At 38.7% G+C, this 18512-nt stretch overlaps 3 protein-coding genes across 8 annotated transcripts in view; 1 reads left to right on the top strand and 2 right to left on the bottom strand.

Annotated features, from left to right (window-relative positions):
- LOC127433095 (ATP-sensitive inward rectifier potassium channel 15-like) overlaps nucleotides 1-18512 on the bottom strand; it is a 344355-nt gene that overhangs the window by 74702 nt on the left and 251141 nt on the right. The window lies entirely within an intron of this gene.
- The window catches only part of LOC127433071 (palmitoyltransferase ZDHHC8B-like), a 241047-nt gene that overhangs the window by 181945 nt on the left and 40590 nt on the right, over nucleotides 1-18512 (bottom strand). The window lies entirely within an intron of this gene.
- Nucleotides 33-17942, top strand: LOC127433087 (RAC-beta serine/threonine-protein kinase-like). 3 transcript variants are annotated; one of them, XM_051684746.1, is made up of 14 exons: nucleotides 34-243; nucleotides 1753-1850; nucleotides 1938-2066; nucleotides 4216-4327; nucleotides 4409-4559; nucleotides 4701-4832; nucleotides 10204-10269; nucleotides 10347-10415; nucleotides 10492-10614; nucleotides 13266-13394; nucleotides 13483-13697; nucleotides 13967-14054; nucleotides 14124-14226; nucleotides 17294-17942. In XM_051684746.1, the coding sequence occupies exons 2-14, from the start codon at nucleotides 1805-1807 to the stop codon at nucleotides 17371-17373; spliced, it is 1443 nt and encodes a 480-aa protein (XP_051540706.1). In that variant the 5' UTR covers nucleotides 34-243; nucleotides 1753-1804; the 3' UTR covers nucleotides 17374-17942. The 3 variants fall into 3 exon arrangements, 2 of the variants coding, with proteins under 2 accessions (XP_051540706.1, XP_051540705.1); XM_051684745.1 differs by having other exon boundaries at nucleotides 34-374; XR_007895831.1 differs by lacking the exon at nucleotides 17294-17942 and having other exon boundaries at nucleotides 33-374; nucleotides 13483-13748; nucleotides 13855-14054; nucleotides 14124-14199.

The following is an 18512-nucleotide window of genomic DNA, read 5'->3' as shown; positions in this document are numbered from 1 at the left end:
TCAGCTCGACGGAGGGGCGGGGCTCCGTGACGTCACCTTGCTGAAGCGAAGCGTCTGTGAACTCTGAACACGAGAGAGTGAGTCGCGTAAAAGCGTGTTGAATTAACGCTGAATCCGGATCAAGACGCGATAAATGAGGCGACACTCTTGTGAATGTTCTCGTATATATTCATAATAAGAGCTGTAATATGATGAATTCAGTGTTTGTGCGGTGAAGAGCTGCTTAGTAAAGACTGTAAACAGGTAGTTTGGATAAATAACTTAATGTTATGTTAATAATATCAAAAATAAGAAGCATTAATCGATGTGTAATGTTAAAAAAGTAAGTGTTGTTGGTGAGGCTCAAAGTTCATGCTGTGTTCTAGTTTGTTCAGGTAAGTTAGCTTAGCTTCATACTTTACAAGAGGGATTTTAAAACTTTATCTGACATGTTTTTCATCGTAGACCTTTTATTTGTGGCATTCGCTGTGTTTTGAGTCTAGCATGACAGTTTTGTGGTCAGATATTCAGTTTACACTCACTAAAATACTACTATGTTTTTTACATGTACCATGGTAATCTCTGAAGTATCTTGGAGTGTCATGTAAATACTATGGTACACGAATATGGTAATCATTCAGAAGCATGATATGTATCAAAGTACCATGGTGTTACCATCTGATGCCCTCTCTGTACCATGGTAATACTACAGAACTGTAAAGGGCAAAGGCCTGTAGCAATGCCAGCTTTGCCAGCTGCTGCTGTGTGCTAATTTCTTTTTAAATTAAAAGGTTAAAGGGATAGTTCACTTAAAAAGGAAAATTCTCTCATCATTTACTCACCCTCATGCCATCCCAGATGTGTGTGACTTTCTTTCTTCTGCAGAACACAAATGAAGATTTTTAGAAGAATATTTCAGCTCTGTAGGTCCATACAATGCAAGTGAATGGTGACCAGAACTTTGAAGCTCCAAAAAGCATATAAAGGCAGCATAAAAGTAATCCATAAAACTCCAGTGGTTTAATCCATGTCTTCAGAAGTGATATGATAGGTGTGGGTGAGAAACAGATCAATATTTAAGTCCTTTTTTACTGTAAATCTTCACTTTCGACCAGCCCGCCAATGCGCATTTACGAGAGGACAGAGTTGTTCTGTTTTTTGGTGATTCTCTTTGGGTGAGATCTGTTTCTCACCCACATCTATCATATCACTTCTGAAGACATGGATTAAACCACTGGAGTTTTATGGATTACTTTTATGCTGCCTTTATATGCTTTTTGGAGCTTCAAAGTTCTGGTCACCATTCACTTGTATTGTATGGACCTACAGAGCTGAAATATTCTTCTAAAAATCTTCATTTGTGTTCTGCAGAAGAAAGAAAGTCATACACATCTGGGATGACATGAGGGTGAGTAAATGATGAGAGAATTTTCATTTTTGGGTGTACTATCCCTTTAAATGTCCATAAACAAATGTATCTTTATCAGTAATAATAGAGTTTACAGACACACAGGTATAACATGGGAAAGTCTCGGTGTAGATGAACTTGTGTTTGCCTGAACACACAAACACACATCTGTAAGATGTATTTTCAGGTCTAGTTTTGCAGTTATTAATATGATCAGATAAATATGGTGAACATTTATTCTTATAATCTTTGATATTCTTAGATTCTAAATGTCAGAACTTGACTTTTTGCCCTAAGATGACCCTCAAAAATAATTTTACATGCTCGGTATACATTAATGTCATGTCCTTGTTTTGTGTTTGAAGGAGTAACTGAAGGGAATCGTGTGTCAATCACTTCTCAGGCCCCGCCCCCATCATGACAGAGGTCAGCGTGGTAAAAGAAGGCTGGCTCCATAAACGAGGTATGGCAGATAACCACAGTGCTCATTTACAGTGTTTCGTGTGGTAAATGATGTTGTTGTCTGTTGTTGAGTGTGTTTGTGTTGCAGGTGAGTATATAAAGACGTGGAGACCACGCTATTTCATCTTGAAGAGTGATGGATCCTTCATCGGCTATAAGGACAATCCAGAACTGACCGATCAGAGTTCAGCGCCGCTCAATAACTTCTCAGTGGCAGGTTAGTTAGTGACGAGTCCGAGTTTTCACTGGATCCTCGAATTCAAATTCAAATTATGAAGTCTAAAAAAAAAAAACGAAACATCAAAGAGCAACCAACAGAACCAGAAAACACAATGATATACTGTATATTTATAATAATATTGTGTATGTTTACAATTTAATGAACATAATAAAAAATAAAAATCTCATATTTCTGTTGTTCTACATTTATAAGCATGTAATTCTGGTTCTGTTTGCTCTATCACCCTGAAAAATATCTTCTTCATTCGACTTTGGAGCCATTTGCTTTTAAACTGAAACATACGGTATAGGAGCCAAATCACTGTTTTTAGTTGCCAAATCACAGAAGTGCTTAATTTAGATTGTTGTTCAGAAACAAGAGAGTCAGTCCATCTCAAGTGGTCCAATAATTGTAAAGCTGGTTGCTTGACCATTTTTAATTTTCCTAATTATTTTTTGAGTGATTACCTCTGTGTATTGGTATTGCAAAACCACCAGTTTTTTATTTTAATTTTACTTTGTTTAACCACGACGGCCATCTTTGTGTCATGGCACACGACTAATTTTGGTCATGTAGCGGTTTACGAAAACCTCAATATCCTTGGAACAATAACTGATCCTAATGTAATGCTTAAGATTGCTCAAAGTTCCACTTTTAGGGTCAATTTATAATGGGAAGGGTTCAAGTCTCAGTTTTAATTTTTTTACAGGGTACCTAGGTAAGTATAGTGTGCATGCAGAACATTTCAGGTTTGAGACTTCTCTTATTTTTTTATTTTTTTTATGGGGGCGAGGAAGTGCAATTTTGTAAAATTCCCCTCAATTTTGGATTGAATATCTCTGGTGTGGGACCAGATAGGAACCTGAAATTTTCACAGAAATAAGTCCTCTATAGTAGCATTCTGCTGTAAACATTATGAGTTTGAGAATCCACTGGTAACAGAGCTAGGACTAGTAAAAATCTGGGGAAAAACGACTTTATTCATGCATTTTGACCTGTATTCATAACCTGTATTGGACCACTTGAGATGCACTGACCCAAGATTGAAATATATATATATATATAGTTGAGTGCATAAGCTTGCATTACAAGGCGATTCATTAAAAAGACCTGGTTCAAAAGAGTCATTTGTTTACGATTCGGGCATCATGGCTCGTGTTACTTTTGTTGTTGCTGCAGCGAGCTCATCTCAACAGAAAGGGTGAAAAGCGGCGCGAGACACACTGGTGCGTGCTAAAGATATATTCAACTGACGAAACCGCATATGAACACACAAAACCCGACTGCCGGCAATTAAATTATTGTCGCAATAATTTATTTTAGTCGCAGTCTGAAGCCCAGTGTAGGTGGCACTCTAAAGCATCTGAGCACTCACACCATAGACATCCAGTTAATTTTGGATTGAATGCTTGTTCCCCACTGTTTTGTTGAATATCTCGGCCTCTGAGTGGACTACAAGCTCAATCTAGGTGTCACTGGAAAGCTGAGATCAATAGTTAAGAACATATTTTACTGATGATTTGTTTATCATGCTTTTTCTGCTGGACTGAGATTTTTTTTTCTCGAAATCTGAGATATAAAACTGAATACTTTTGAAGAAAACAGCCTACGGTAAGAGCAGATACGGAGTTTTGGCTACTTTGGGGCTTACACAAGCAGTGATCGGAGCAGACATGACACGTTTTGTCTTTGTTGTCTTACAGAGATCATATATCACTTTGTGATTCTTTTGATAATCATTCAAACTGTGGTGTTAGGGCAATGAAATAAACAATGCAGTGACATTCCTGAGTACGAGAGCTTCCATTTGATATATGACATGCCTAAGTAAGTGCTATGTGAAAATGTTTTATATTCATACGCATAGTTCTACATCGTCACCTCTAGGTGGCGCTCATTTGTGACGCAGAGTTTTTAAGGCTTCATTTTGTTATTTTATGTAACATAAATGCAAAAGTAATAGTATTCTATTAATTGTTCAGATTCTAAGCTTTCAAATGATACCAAATATGGGTGACTTAGGTGACTTACGATTTTTACAATTTAAGAGTAAACTTAACGTACGCATTTTGCCCCACCCCCTGTCCCGCCGGCGGGTCCATAGAGTTCAAGAGGGGAAACATCTACTTACTGTTGTGTTTTCCAGAGTGTCAGCTGATGAAGACGGAGCGTCCACGGCCGAACACGTTCATGATTCGCTGCCTGCAGTGGACGACCGTCATCGAACGTACCTTCCATGTGGAGAGCAGCGAGGAGAGGTGAACACACTTAAACAAACCTCATGTGTGCATCGTTATAATTCAACATTATCATGTCTTCTCTTCTCGTTAACTCTGTAGGGAGGAGTGGATGTGTGCGATACAGGCAGTGGCCAATGGGCTGCAGGCACAAGAGGTAGAAGAGCCAATGGAAATCAAGTACGGCTCTCCCAGTGACATCAGCGGTCTGGAGGACATGGACATGTCTCTGTCCAAGTCTCGCTCAAGAGTGGTCAGTGTCTCCAGAAATGTCCATCAGATCATGTTGTTCTTCATTTCTCAATTTATCTTTGTTCTTAGTTCAAGTGAAGACATTCAGAACTCATTTGTTGTTGGACTGTCTGTAATTGGTGATGATGGTTTGTGTTTTCAGACGATGAGTGACTTTGATTATTTGAAGTTGTTGGGTAAAGGCACGTTTGGGAAGGTGATTTTGGTGCGTGAGAAAGCGTCCGGCATGTACTACGCCATGAAGATCCTACGCAAGGACGTGATCATCGCAAAGGTGACTTGCACCTTACAAAGTGACATGAAATGAAAGAAAAACACCAAAACATCATTGTGCGCTATATTCCATGTCTTCTGAAGTCATACGATAGCGTTGTGTGAGCAACAGACTGAAATTGAAGTTGTAATTCACTGAAAATCTGCCTGAACTCTCCTCATTCACGATAGAATTATTCTTTTACATTTTTCAATGAATCAATTGATCTGATTCACAAAACCATTCTGATAGCCCTTTGCCACCAACATGGTTTGGGGGCGGGTTCCTGGGCCGGTGCGAATTCTTGAACTGTTCCGTGTGTTTCCACTGCAGAAAAGGCCGTTCCGGGGCCAAAAACCTGGTTCGACACTGGCCCCAAAAGCTCGCTGGTCTCCACGCAGGAACGGATTACGTCAGGGGCGGAGGGCAGGATAATGTTTTGTCACCAAACTTTTCCCAAAAAACAACAGTAGCTACCGTCTGCAGCAAAGAGTACTTCTTCACTCTATAAAAACAATAAAAAACCCACAAAATGATCAGACATCAAAAGCGTTCAGGTAACGCGGATGAAATGAGCACTCTAATTGCGATATGGTCTTTACAGAGATCTGAGATTAACTATAGAGATCACAAAGAGGGAAACAATCGTCTACGAGAAAATCCGGCACGAAATGATGTGCGCCGACTTCATGGCAAAACTCCAAATATAACCATCTGCTACACCAATGTTAATAATAATTCCACTGTTACAGTTTACAGAATTTAGCAAGTTAAGCCATAAGTTCATACAATATAATGTGATTACATTACCTGTCGTCTTTAGCGTAGATGTTGTCTCTGACAATCTTGTTAAGCAATGTAATAACTAGAGGCCGACCGATATGGGATTTTTGAGACCGATACCGGTTTTAGAGAGGGAAAATTCACCGATTACCGATATGGTGACCGATATAGCTAATTTTCGAGCTGGAATGAAACAGACCTTTTCTATGTGGATTTTGCACCGATATGACTACGCAAAGATACACAGAAGGCTGCTTTCTTAAACAAATATTTTCTATCAAAGAATATTTGATATTTTTATTATTATACATTGTCAACAAATTCTAGAAATGAACACTGAGAAAATAAAAAATAAATAAAAATTAAATAAATAGCTAAATAAACATCAGTACTGTTTAGTATCAGTCAAATGCTGACTATATTAATACTGCCGAGTCAAGATAAACAGATAAGCAGCAGTGTTGCACTGTATTCTGCTATAAGTTCAGGGGAAACTTTCAACGGTGGAAAACCAGACTTCTAAATATTACATTTTTATAAACACAACAACTGGAATTGTTGGGTTGAAGGGGGTACCAAACTGTGAATCCTGAACAAAACAGTTTGGTGAATACATGTTTACACATTAGCTTCCACTCAGCTGACAACTAGTTTCCATCCACTTTTCGCACTATTTTGTTATTGACAAAGTGAAAATGCGTAAAAAAAATTTGCGAAATTTGCCGTCTTCTGCTTGTTTCCATTCAAATGGCCTTTTATCGATAAAAATGGTGTGCATGATGACGTCATGCCTAAAAAAACACTTTGTTGCATAAGTTTTGGTTTATCGCAAAATAAATCTGCCCTGAAGCCGTCTCCATACAGAAATGTGTATTTATCGCTAATTCGCCTCACAGATGTCCCTAATTTTTTTCCTCCGAAGTTTTGGTAAAATGGGGAGAGTCTTGAGACAATTCATTGAAATTAGACAGCTTACTGTCATTTTAATTTCACATATAAATACAATCAGAAGAGGAGGAATTGCAATCGTAAGGGAGCAGTTGCCCTTCTGATAGGACTGTAATATTGGTCCTGATGTTGCGTCTGTCGCAGGTTGCCACCGGTTACGACCCAAAAGCAAATATTAATGGCCCTGTTCAAGCTGGCAACCTGCACCAAGTATTGGGGGAAACTTTCAGTCTTAGTATAAGGAGCATCCATCGATGTGTATATGAAGTGTGCACAGATATTAAAGAAATATTGATGCGGTGTAATATCAGGGTTTATATATATGATACATTCCTGATATTCAATAGGATATTATGAACATTCATCTAATCTGAAGCATCGCCATCACAACTGCATTATGTCCCGCATATTTATCCAGCAACTTTTAACGACCAACTGAACTTGATTATCATATAAAATTAATTTTAGCGTCATAATGCAACTTACATTTTCTGAAGAAGACCAGCAAATGCGATCCGAGGTAAAGAGGGTTAGATTTAAAATACTTAAACATTTAAAAAGTTTCAGAAGCTCGTTTTCTGAAAGTGAACTCATTGGACAAATAGTTCTGATAGTTTATAGTCTTGAAGTGCAGAAAATGTTATTCAGCCGACTTTATTAGTCTGCAGAACAGGGCACAGCTAATTTAAGTTTGTGGAAAGAAAAGGCATATATAGGCCTAAAAATATTATTTTTTTCGTTTGGTAATTTATTTATTTAATTTAATGCTTTATTCGTTTGGTAATTTATTTTATTTAATACAGGGAATTTTGCCGGCATTTTTTCAATAGTAAACTAAACAATAATTTAATATAATTGGGTTATATGTTAGTGTTACAAAAAAGCACACTGAAGCGTTTCTCCAGTATTGTGTATTTATTTTTAATTTAAAACATCTTTGTGCACAGAAATGATGTTTTTTGTATTGTGGTCTAATTCCGTGACTGCTGTCTATTATTTTAAATGGTGTGGAAAAGCAACTTCAATAAATAAACGGATGTCTACCGTGATTAAATTAATCACAAAGAGTGGCCATTCATTTGTTCTCCGTGCACTTGTCAATGTGCATGATACGAGATATTTGTGTTGGCACTGCTGGAAGTGTCATGTTTGCAGTGATCGGATCTTTATGCCGTTCAGATTAATCCATAATCACGTACAGTAAATTGGCTTTCAAGGATGTATTCCTTGTAGTCATGATTAACACAGGCTAACGATTAAAGTAAATTCATAAACTGTCATGTGACACTACATTTTTGCGTTAATGGCAATTTTCTCAACAAAAACTGTTTTTCACGACATTTGAAGTATCGACATCGAGTTTATGTGCTAGAGTTAAATGGAAAAATATTATGTTGACACTTGTGAAATTTTTGCGATAATTTGCGTTTCCATCAGCTTTATTTTGATGCGCTAAAACTTTTTTTGCAAAAAATCCTTGAATGGAAACGTAGTTACTGAAAGTAGCTAGTGATTAGCTAGTTAGCTATAAGCTCGTTGTCACGGAGAGTAAAAGATGGAATTTATTTACTTTCCAGCATTGTGTCTCACCAACTAGGCAACAGCGAAGCGTGAAATCAACACAACCGCCCCGTTGTCTGCTGAGCTGCAAAAAGATGCTCTGATGTTTCCCTTTCAATGATTACTGACTGCACTGACAAACTATAGCTGGCTAACAGCAAACAGATGTCATAAACATGAGTGACATGGTTGTCAGGGACAGGGTTAACATTATATTAGTTACATAAAATGCTCTGTAAACAGGAGTCGGAGCGCGCTCTGCTGGACAAACTACACTATGACACCAATTTTAAAGCATTGTTTTCTGCATTATATGTTCTGAAAAACAGTTTTCATATCGGCACATATTGGTAAAATATACGCCGATATTGATATATCGGTGAAAGGCTAATATCGGCCGATAATATTGGCACTAGTAATAACTTTGGATTGCATTACTCCGGATAATTAAATGTCCTCAAAAACAAGAGTAAAAGCTGTACACAAACACTGTTGTGACGTTCCATGTTTGTTTATTGGCAGGTAAAGTAGTCGCATAACCCATTATTTCACTGTGCGGTTCTGAAGTCAGTGGAAAAGTGTGGCCGGCTTACGAAAGGCTCCAGATTGCCCCGGTCGTGAACCAGCGGAGCACAGGCTCGGCACGCGAACCATCGCCATTTCGGTGGAAAACGGTTATGAGTGATTCATACATGATTTGGACCGATCCGTTCTCATGTTCAGCTCACTGGAGAGGAAGATTATCAGTGAATAACCAAAAATGTTCATAGAAGCCTCTGTGACATTTAATATGTATAAAAATATTTTAGTCAATATATTTGTATACTGACATTTTTTTTTTTTTTTTTTTTGGATTTATTTAAAATGTATATTTAGCATTTTTGCATCAGGCTTTTTAAGTAAATTCAACTTATGGTCATTTTATGTCAGCATAACTAGAAAACCTTTGTTAGATATGCATACTGTATGTATCAGTTCATCCAGCTTTATTTACTTAAAAAGGTATATCACATGAATAAGATTTAACAACTAATAGCATGTTGTGTCAAATTAACTTTAATGTTGTTGATTCTACTTAATTTAACTCTTGTGCGTCAATTTAAAAAAGTTACTCAGAGGTCCTTGGAGGACAAAAATGTCTGTTTCAAAAAACTGCCATAATAATATTATATATTAATATTATTTTCCACTTTCAAAGAGTTAATGTTTTAAACCAACATCAGTCCTGATCATAACTACCAAATATTCATTAATTTTCAGGATTTTAACCCTTTAAATGCCAGTTTGTTTACATAATGCCACTCTTGTTTTTTACACACACACACAAATTTCTCAATCCACACATACAAAACACACTCTGACATCCATACCAACACACACACACAATTGTATCTGCATCATTTATTCAATTGTCCTGCAGTGCTCTATAATACAGCAAACAGAGAATAGGGAAAAAGCTTGTATTTGCTCCATAGGCTAAACATGAGAAAAATGGCGCCATCTGGTGTAAAATATTAAACATGTAAATTTTGAAGTCAGGGCTCCGGAATGAAAGTATAATATCATAGAATTCCTGATCTGGGATCAAATATTGCAGTTTTAATGGGTTTCAATGGGGACATTTTTGTCCTGAAGGTCCTGAGTGTAACTATTTTGTGTACACAGTGTATTATAGATGTATTATAGGAACTGAGCTTGAAATATCAAAATTCCCCCCAAAATACACAAATGTCCCGAAGGTCGCACAAGGGTTAATGGGCTTAAAGGAGAATAATGAGTGAGGTTCTGTAGTTAGTTTATACTTATAATCTTAATTTTACTGATTTTTATTATTTTATATATCACTCTTAAGTTCACCTTATAATTAATATTTTGAGTTGCACACAATAATGCAAATTAAGTAAAGCTAAAAATGTTATAAATATGTTCGTTTCTGAATAGAAGCTCTTTATTTTCATACATTATTGTTGTTGAGCCAACAAATTGTTTATTTTAATTTATTTTCAGTGTTGGTAAATATTTCTGTTTATTACTGAGTTTTGTTATATTGGTGCACATAAATGAAAATGAATAAATCTCATTCTTCCGTGTGTTCATGTAGGATGAGGTGGCACACACGGTCACTGAGAGTCGAGTACTGCAGAACACCAGACATCCTTTCCTGACGGTACGTGATTTATAAACTCGTGTATATAAATGTGTGAATGAAGCACTCATGTCCTTCTCTCATGTTTTGTTTCTCAGACTCTGAAGTATTCCTTTCAGACTCATGACCGCTTGTGTTTTGTGATGGAGTATGCAAACGGTGGGGAGGTACGAACTCGTCTCATTCAAACACTGCCGTATTAACTCTCAGGAGATCTCACGCAGTCTCTCTCTCGTCTCGCAGCTGTTTTTTCATCTGTCTCGTGAGCGATTGTTCTCTGAGGATCGAGCTCGATTCTACAGCGCTGAGATCGTGTCTGCTCTGGAGTATCTGCACTCACAGAATGTCGTCTACAGAGACCTGAAGGTCAGAACGGCTTGAGTATGAACGCACCACAACACATTCACTTGTCTCATTAGTGTTTAGTTAAAAATTGGTAGTATTTATATTAAATGGTTTCAGTTTGTTTAAATGTTACATGTCGTGTTTATCTTATGAAAATGACCTTCATTTGAGTTTTTGTGTAGTTTCAGTGTTTTTCTTACATTTCTTCATTTATTGACAGTTACTGTCGTTTTACTTGTGTTATATATTTATTATGTTTTTATTTAGATTTTTTAATTTCAGTTTAGTTTCAGGCAGTATTAGGCCACATCCACACGAATACGTTTGTGTTTTGAAAATGCATCTTTTTCTCAACGTTTTGGGCTTCCGTCCACACTGAGACGTTGTTATGTGACGCAGTCATGTGATCCATTCAACCCAAAATAATCAAGTTAGCAGCCCATGTTGTAGCGGCGCTGTCGTGCCTGTTTGATAGTGTTGTTAAAGATAAATGTTACTTTATGTACAATCTTCACATTGCATTCCTTCAAAGGTGACAGGAAGTTTACTAGAAAAAATGGGGAGAGGGAAAGAGCGAGGTGGAGCGACAGTGAGAGAGAGAGAGAAAAAAATTGCTCGCCGGTTCCCAGACACGCCATTGCCTGGTCCTCGACCACTCCTCCACCTTCTGGCGGACGATAACCGCTCCTCCCCAGGCGGACAGCAGCGAGTCCTCTGACCCCTGGCGGCCGGTAGCGAGCCCCTCCTCGTGGATGGTGGCTGTTCCTCCGCGTCCAGGCGGCCAGCAGCGACTCCTCCGTCTCCCGGTGGATGGCCTGCTCCTTTGGGCGGACGGCAGTCGTGAGGACTCCACGACAGCGCATCCCTCCTCCTTCCTGGGTTTCGGCACCAATGTAACGGGGGGGATTAAAATGGGAAAGGAGACAGCGAGAACCGGACGAAGCATGAAAACTTAAAAGACAGAAACATAAACAAACACCCGGCAGCTGCGTGTGGCTCTCTTTCTCTGAACTGCCGCATCGGCTCGTCTTTATCCCTCTCCTCAGCTGATTAACCCTCCTCCTCGTCACAGAATTACTTTAGTTTTTGTTTAGTTTCAGTTATTTTTTAATAGTTTTATTGCTCCACAAATTGTTCCATCTCTGCTCATGATAGCACGGATTAAATTGATCAGAAATGTCATAGTAAAATACAGGATTAAAATGAAGCCTGCTGATGAGCTTCAGCATCAAAGACTAAGTTAAAAATTTGGTAAATGCAAAACGCATTACGCGGGTCTTTAGTGACCCGGGACCTCATCCATTGTTTTGCCCCCACACCTCTTTAGTATTACGCAACCTTTCTCTTCTGAATAGTGTTACAAAAAAGGCAAAATTAAACAAATAATAAATGTATAACTGCTTAATTACCAAAAGTGTATAGGGTCATTAAAGACCCAAGATATGAAATAGTGTCAGGTTTTTTGCACTTCCCAAAATCATATATATTTTTTCTCCCCAATTCCCAAAGTCCTCGTGGTGGCATAGTGACTCGCCTCAATCTGGGTGGCGGAGGACGAATCTCAGTTGCCTCCACGTCTGAGACCGTCAATCCATGCATCTTATCACGTGACTCGTTGAGCGTGTTACCGTGGAGACGTAGCGCGTGTGGAGGCTTCACGCTATTCTCCGCAGCATCCATGTGTATGAGTGTGTGTGTGTGTGTGAGTGTGTGTGAGTGTGTGTGAGTGTGTGTGTGTGTGTGTGTGAGTGTGTGTGTGTGTGTGTGTGAGTGTGTGTGAGTGTGTGTGTGTGTGTGTGTGTGTGTGTGTGAGTTTGTGTGTGTGAGTGTGTGTGAATGTGTGTGTGTTTGTGTGAGTGTGTGTGTGTTTGTGTGAGTGTGTTTGTGTGAGTGTGTGTGTTTGTGTGTGTGTGTGTGTGAGTTTGTGTGTGAGTTTGTGTGTGAGTGTGTGTGTTTGTGTGAGTGTGTGTGTTTGTGTGTGTGTGTGTGTTTGTGTGTTTGTGTGTGTGTGTGTGTGTGTGTGAGTGAGTGTGTGTGAGTGTGTGTGAATGTGTGTGTGTTTGTGTGAGTGTGTGTGTGTTTGTGTGAGTGTGTGTGAGTGTGTTTGTGTGTGTGTGTGTGTGTGTTTGTGAGTTTGTGTGTGTTTGTGTGTGAGTTTGTGTGTTTGTGTGTGTGAGTGTGTGTGTGTGTTTGTGTGAGTGTGTGTTTGTGTGTGTTTGTGTTTGTGTGTGTGTGTGTGTGAGTGTGTGTGTTTGTGTGAGTTTGTCTGTGTGTGTGTTTGTGAGTTTGTGTGTTTGTGTGAGTTTGTCTGTGTGTGTGTGTGTGTGTGAGTGTGTGTGTGTTTGTGTGAGTGTGTGTGAGTGTGTGTGTGTTTGTGTGTTTGTGAGTTTGTGTGTTTGTGTGAGTTTGTCTGTGTGTGTGTGTGTGTGTGTGTGTGTGTGTGTGTGTGTGTGTGTGTGTGTTTGTGTGAGTTTGTCTGTGTGTGTGTGTGTGAGTGTTTGTGTGAGTTTGTCTGTGTGTGTGTGTGTATTTTAAAGTACGCAATTCAATATTCAGTATAATTCAATAAGTGTGTATTATATGTTGTAGAATTTATGTTGTAGAACAAAACGTCCACATATCTTCAAGTAATGTTTTCTTGAATATCTATTGTGGTTCTGTTTGTACTTCAGCTGGAGAATCTCATGCTGGATAAAGATGGCCACATTAAAATCACAGACTTTGGTCTTTGTAAAGAGGGAATCACAGACGAGGCCACCATGAGAACCTTCTGTGGTACTCCAGAATATCTCGCGCCAGAGGTACTGAACACACACACACACTCAAACAGTGTTAAATGTCCAGCAGGTGTGTGATGTGTCATGATGGATCCGGACGTGTCTGTCGCAGGTGCTGGAGGATAATGATTACGGTCGTGCGGTGGACTGGTGGGGTTTGGGTGTGGTGATGTATGAGATGATGTGCGGACGTCTTCCGTTCTATAATCAGGATCACGAGCGATTGTTTGAGCTCATTGTCATGGAGGAAATCCGTTTCCCAAGAAACCTGTCACCTGAAGCCAAAGCGCTGCTCACCGGCCTGCTGAGAAAAGAGCCCAAACAGAGGTGAAACAGACATGACACTGATCAGCAAGGACTGAAACATCCTCTAAGCGAGTATGCAAACGCAGATGTGACACATTTCGGAAAGCAACAGTGTGAGAAATTGAGTTTCCACAGCTAGAAGCGTCTCCGTTCACATATTTGCATTTGATTTCAACAGAGCTGAGAGCACTACACTCATACTAATAGCTGAAATTTCATGTGAGCCTGCTTATAACTCGATAATGACGTGATGATGACATGACACTATGAGCGCTTCTGATTGGCTGCAGGCTCGGAGGTGGTCCTGATGATGCCAAAGAGGTGATGACACACAAGTTCTTCTCCTGTATAAACTGGCAGGATGTGCTGCAGAAGAAGGTGAGTCTCGACTTCAGGTGTTGTAGTTTGGAGGTGAATTCTCTTGTTGACGTCTGATTTCTTCTGCAGTTGGTTCCGCCTTTTAAACCGCAGGTGACATCAGAGACAGATACACGATACTTTGACGATGAGTTCACGGCACAAACCATCACTGTTACACCTCCAGACAAACGTAAGGCTCTCTGCTTCTCTCCTGTCTCACTTTATATGGCGCCTTTTATTTAGGAACAGCCAGAGTGAAATACCATTGAACCTCTGAAGCATCTGTGGCCAGGAATTTTCACCCCAGTTTGCAAAAACAAACAAAACATGTTTTCACATTAACGTATCCGACTAATGTCATTACAGTGTACATTAAATCCTGGTAACTTTACAAGTATACCCAGAAAGAATGTGAATGACATCAGTAATTCATCTAAAAGACCGTCTAAACAGTACACATTTTATACGGAATTAATATTAGTGCTTGAACAATAATATGAGCTGGACAATTCTTCTTTCAGACCTTCCAGAAAACCTTGCCCTATAGACATCCAAGTACGTTACTAAAAACTAGGGCCGTCAATCGATTCAAACATTTTGTCATTATAAATACATGATGTGCCGATTAATCTCATATCGGGGGTCTGGGTAGCTCAGTGAGTACTGACGCTGACTATCACCCCTGGAGTCGTGAGTTTGAATCCAGGGTGTGCTGAATGACTCCAGCCAGGTCTCCTAAGCAACCAAATTGGCCCGGTTGCTAGGGAGGGTATAGTCACATGGGGTAACCTCCTCGTGGTCACTATAATGTGGTTCTTGCTCTCGGTGGGGCGCGTGGTGAGTTGTGCGTGGATGCCGCGGAGAATAGCGTGAAGCCTCCACACGCGCTACGTCTCCACGGTAACGCACTCGACAAGTCACGTGATAAGATGTGCGGATTGACGGTCTCAGACGTGGAGGCAACTGAGATTCGTCCTCCACCACCCGGATTGAGGCGAGTCACTACGCCACCACAAGGACTTAGAGCACATTGGGAATTGGGCATTCCAAATTGGGGAGAAAATAAAAAATACAAAAAAATACAAAATAATAATAATTAATCTCATATCAATGTTTACTGCAAAAGGCCCCCAAAATAAAGGTAATTTAGAATATATTAATTAAAATAATTATTAATATAGAATAACTATTGTAAGTCAAATACATTACATCATATTGTGGCAACAGACAAGGAAAGCATTTAGACAATACAAAAAGTGGCTTAAAAATAGGGCTGGGTTTTGATACAGATTTCCCGATTCGATTTCGATTCACAAACTTTTAATTTGATATTGATTCATTTGGGTGTATTTCAGTTCATTTAGCTTACATAAGAAACAAATCCATGCATTCAATCAATAAATATGATATTATATTGGATATATTATTTTTTGTTACATGTTTAATTGCTTAATTTGTACTATATACAGGTATTTTAATTGATTTGAAGACGTGCTTAAAACCGGTTCTGTCTCTTTAAGAAAATGAGTGCATATTAATGAGATAGACTTGAATGGCTTTACCTCATCTGTGCGATTAGTGTGTGAGTAGAATGAATGTTTCTTTTGTTTTGTAAACAGCATATTAAAGAATATTAAAAGAGACATTATTCAGTGACAGATGGATTGTGTGGATCTCGTCTTTGGACTCACACAGAACGAGTCAAACCGAACTTTTACTCTCAACACGCAGTGAAAAGATGTCGCTGCTGAACTTCTTCAATCACTGCTGAGTGAAATCTCAACCTTTACCAGCCAGTGGAGAATCACACACATTTTCAGTTGCATAGAGTGAAATTTGGTCTCATATGCGAGTGATTTACTCTCATTGTAGAGGGTTGTGCACAGAGTAACAGATCAGTCTTGGGATTTAACAATCGAGATCGCAATGCATCGCAAAATATTATTTTATTTCAGTATCGTTGAACATAACCTTATGCCTACAGTAAAGTATTTTTTTATTAATTGTTGGTGTATTTACCCATGCTTCACATTGGTTGTCATGTCTCACTAGTTTTCAGTGCCTCTGGTCAGAAGAGCTGTATTTTAAGGACAATGTGCCGAGTTAAACTTATTTTTAAACTTTGAAAAACATGTCTCGAGATCTCTGCATTATGTTGTGCTCAGCCCAGCTGTCTTTAAGTGCAGAAGGTTGTATGCTGTCTGCTTATTAGTTTGATGAGGCGTGGTGTCTGTACAGCTGGAGTTGTGCTGACTGCCCCCTACTGCATCAAAGTGGTACATCAAGCTTGAATCGCTCCTATGGTCTGGGCATTCATTATGGAATTTATGTACAGGTCCGGGACATGATTAACTGCATGATTAAAATTTTTGAAACACACTATTTTTCATATACAGTAATTAATCGCACAAATGTGTTAAAATGACAGTCCTTCTGAAAACAAATTTTTTTGTTTGTTTTTATAAAGTGAGGGAAAAGTGGTAATTATACAGTGCTGTGAAAAAGTATTTGCCCCCATCCTGATTTCTTGTGTTTTTGTGTATATCTCATAATAAATTGTTTCAAAAATTCCAACACAATCTAACATAAAACAAAGGCAATCTGAAGGCAAACACAAAAGTTTTTAAATGATCATTTTATTTATTGAAGCAAAAAAGTTATCCAATATCAACTGGGCCTGTGTGAAAAAGTATTCGCCCCCTTAGTTACTAAATCCCCAAATCTATGAAACTGCATTCATAATGACGTTCAGCTGGACTAGACACACACAGACCTGATTACTGCCAGCCCTGTTCAATCAAATCAACACCTAAATAGAACTTTTTCAGCAGCATGAAGTTGACTAAAAGGTCTCACCCAGTCACACACTATGCTAAGATCAAAAGAAGTTCCAGAAATAATGAGGAAAAAGGTGATTGAAATACATCAGTCTGGGAAGAGTTACAAAGCTGTTTCAAAGGCTCTGGGACTCCAAAGAACCACAGTGAGAGCCATTATCTCCAAATGCAGAAAACCTAGCACAGTAGTGAACCTTCCCAGAAGTGGCCGTTTGTTTTATGTTATATCTTGTTTGAAAATCTAAAACAATTTAGTATGAAAAATACACAAAAATCAGGAAGGGGGCAAATAGTTTTTCACAGCACTGTATGTTGTAATCGACAGCAGGCCTCAAACGTGAACCAAGAACATACCTTTAATTTGTGGATCTGAGCACCTTGTATGGTTGTGTCTCAATGATCTGTGTGTATTATTTTCAGTGCACAGTCAGGATGTGGATGACCCTGCACAGTGTGCACACTTCCCTCAGTTCTCTTATTCTGCCAGTATTCGAGAGTGACGCCGCATGTCATCCGGTTTCACTCTTGCTGCACATTCACACTGAAAGAACATCCAATCACCAGCAGCCAAACTGATACAGCCTCATCTCCATCGGCAACCACCCCATAATCCTCACCATCACCACGGAAACCAGCACCTTTGAGCAGCAGCAGGAGTTCTATACAGCATTTCTTTATTGCACTCAGAGTTAAATGACAGCACGAATGAAACGCGTTGAATCTGGTGTGTTTGAGGTCACAACACTCGTTATTGAATGTATTGACCGATTAAAGCTTTATTCTGTTAATAATGCCTCATATCAGACAGATCGGAGAATGTGAATCCTCATGAGGGCCACACAATCACTTAACTGTATTGAGTGTCATTATGGTCAACACAATTTTATGTTATATGATCATATTGGATTGGATGACACACATTTGAACTGTATGTTTCAATGTTGAACTGCTCATGATTTAATCATATTTGTGAGCACAGCACAATGACTCTTAAAGTTACACAAAGCAACACTATGTTTCGTAACTACAGCTGCAACAATTTACAAACATTAAAGACTTTCAGCTTGAACGAGATCTTAATCATTGAAAATGTACCTGATGTGAGTCAGTCACTGTCTACCCAAAAAATCTGAGAGATTATCTGTTTTTGTAACATCTGATTGGCTTGACATGTTGTAAACACTGTTGGCATGCAAGACAAGCATCAATGTTGAAGAATAATGCTCAGACTTGCACAAACGAGATGTGTTTCTACAGTTACACTGAAAGTCAACCAGTCATGTTCCCAATCTTTCACTGTGTTATACTGGGCATCATCACATCATCATAACTTAAGTTTCAATGAAATGTTAACTACAAAAGGAACTAAAATGTCATGGGGATGGATGTAAAATCAGTTCCTCCTTCCTTGCAATGTAGGCTATATATGTTCAAATATAGGTATGAAAATATATATATATATATATATATATTCATACCTATTTTTGAACATATATAGCCTACATTGCATAAATATATATATACAGTGCATCCGGAAAGTATTCACAGCGCTTCACTTTTTCCACATTTTGTTATGTTACAGCCTTATTCCAAAATGGATTAAATTCATTATTTTCCTCAAAATTCTTCAAACAATACC

The sequence above is a fragment of the Myxocyprinus asiaticus genome, chromosome 42, assembly GCF_019703515.2.
Source record: "Myxocyprinus asiaticus isolate MX2 ecotype Aquarium Trade chromosome 42, UBuf_Myxa_2, whole genome shotgun sequence".
Lineage (NCBI taxonomy): Eukaryota > Metazoa > Chordata > Actinopteri > Cypriniformes > Catostomidae > Myxocyprinus > Myxocyprinus asiaticus.
Note: the sequence above shows the minus strand (reverse complement) of the source record. Positions and strands in the feature narration are given on the sequence as shown.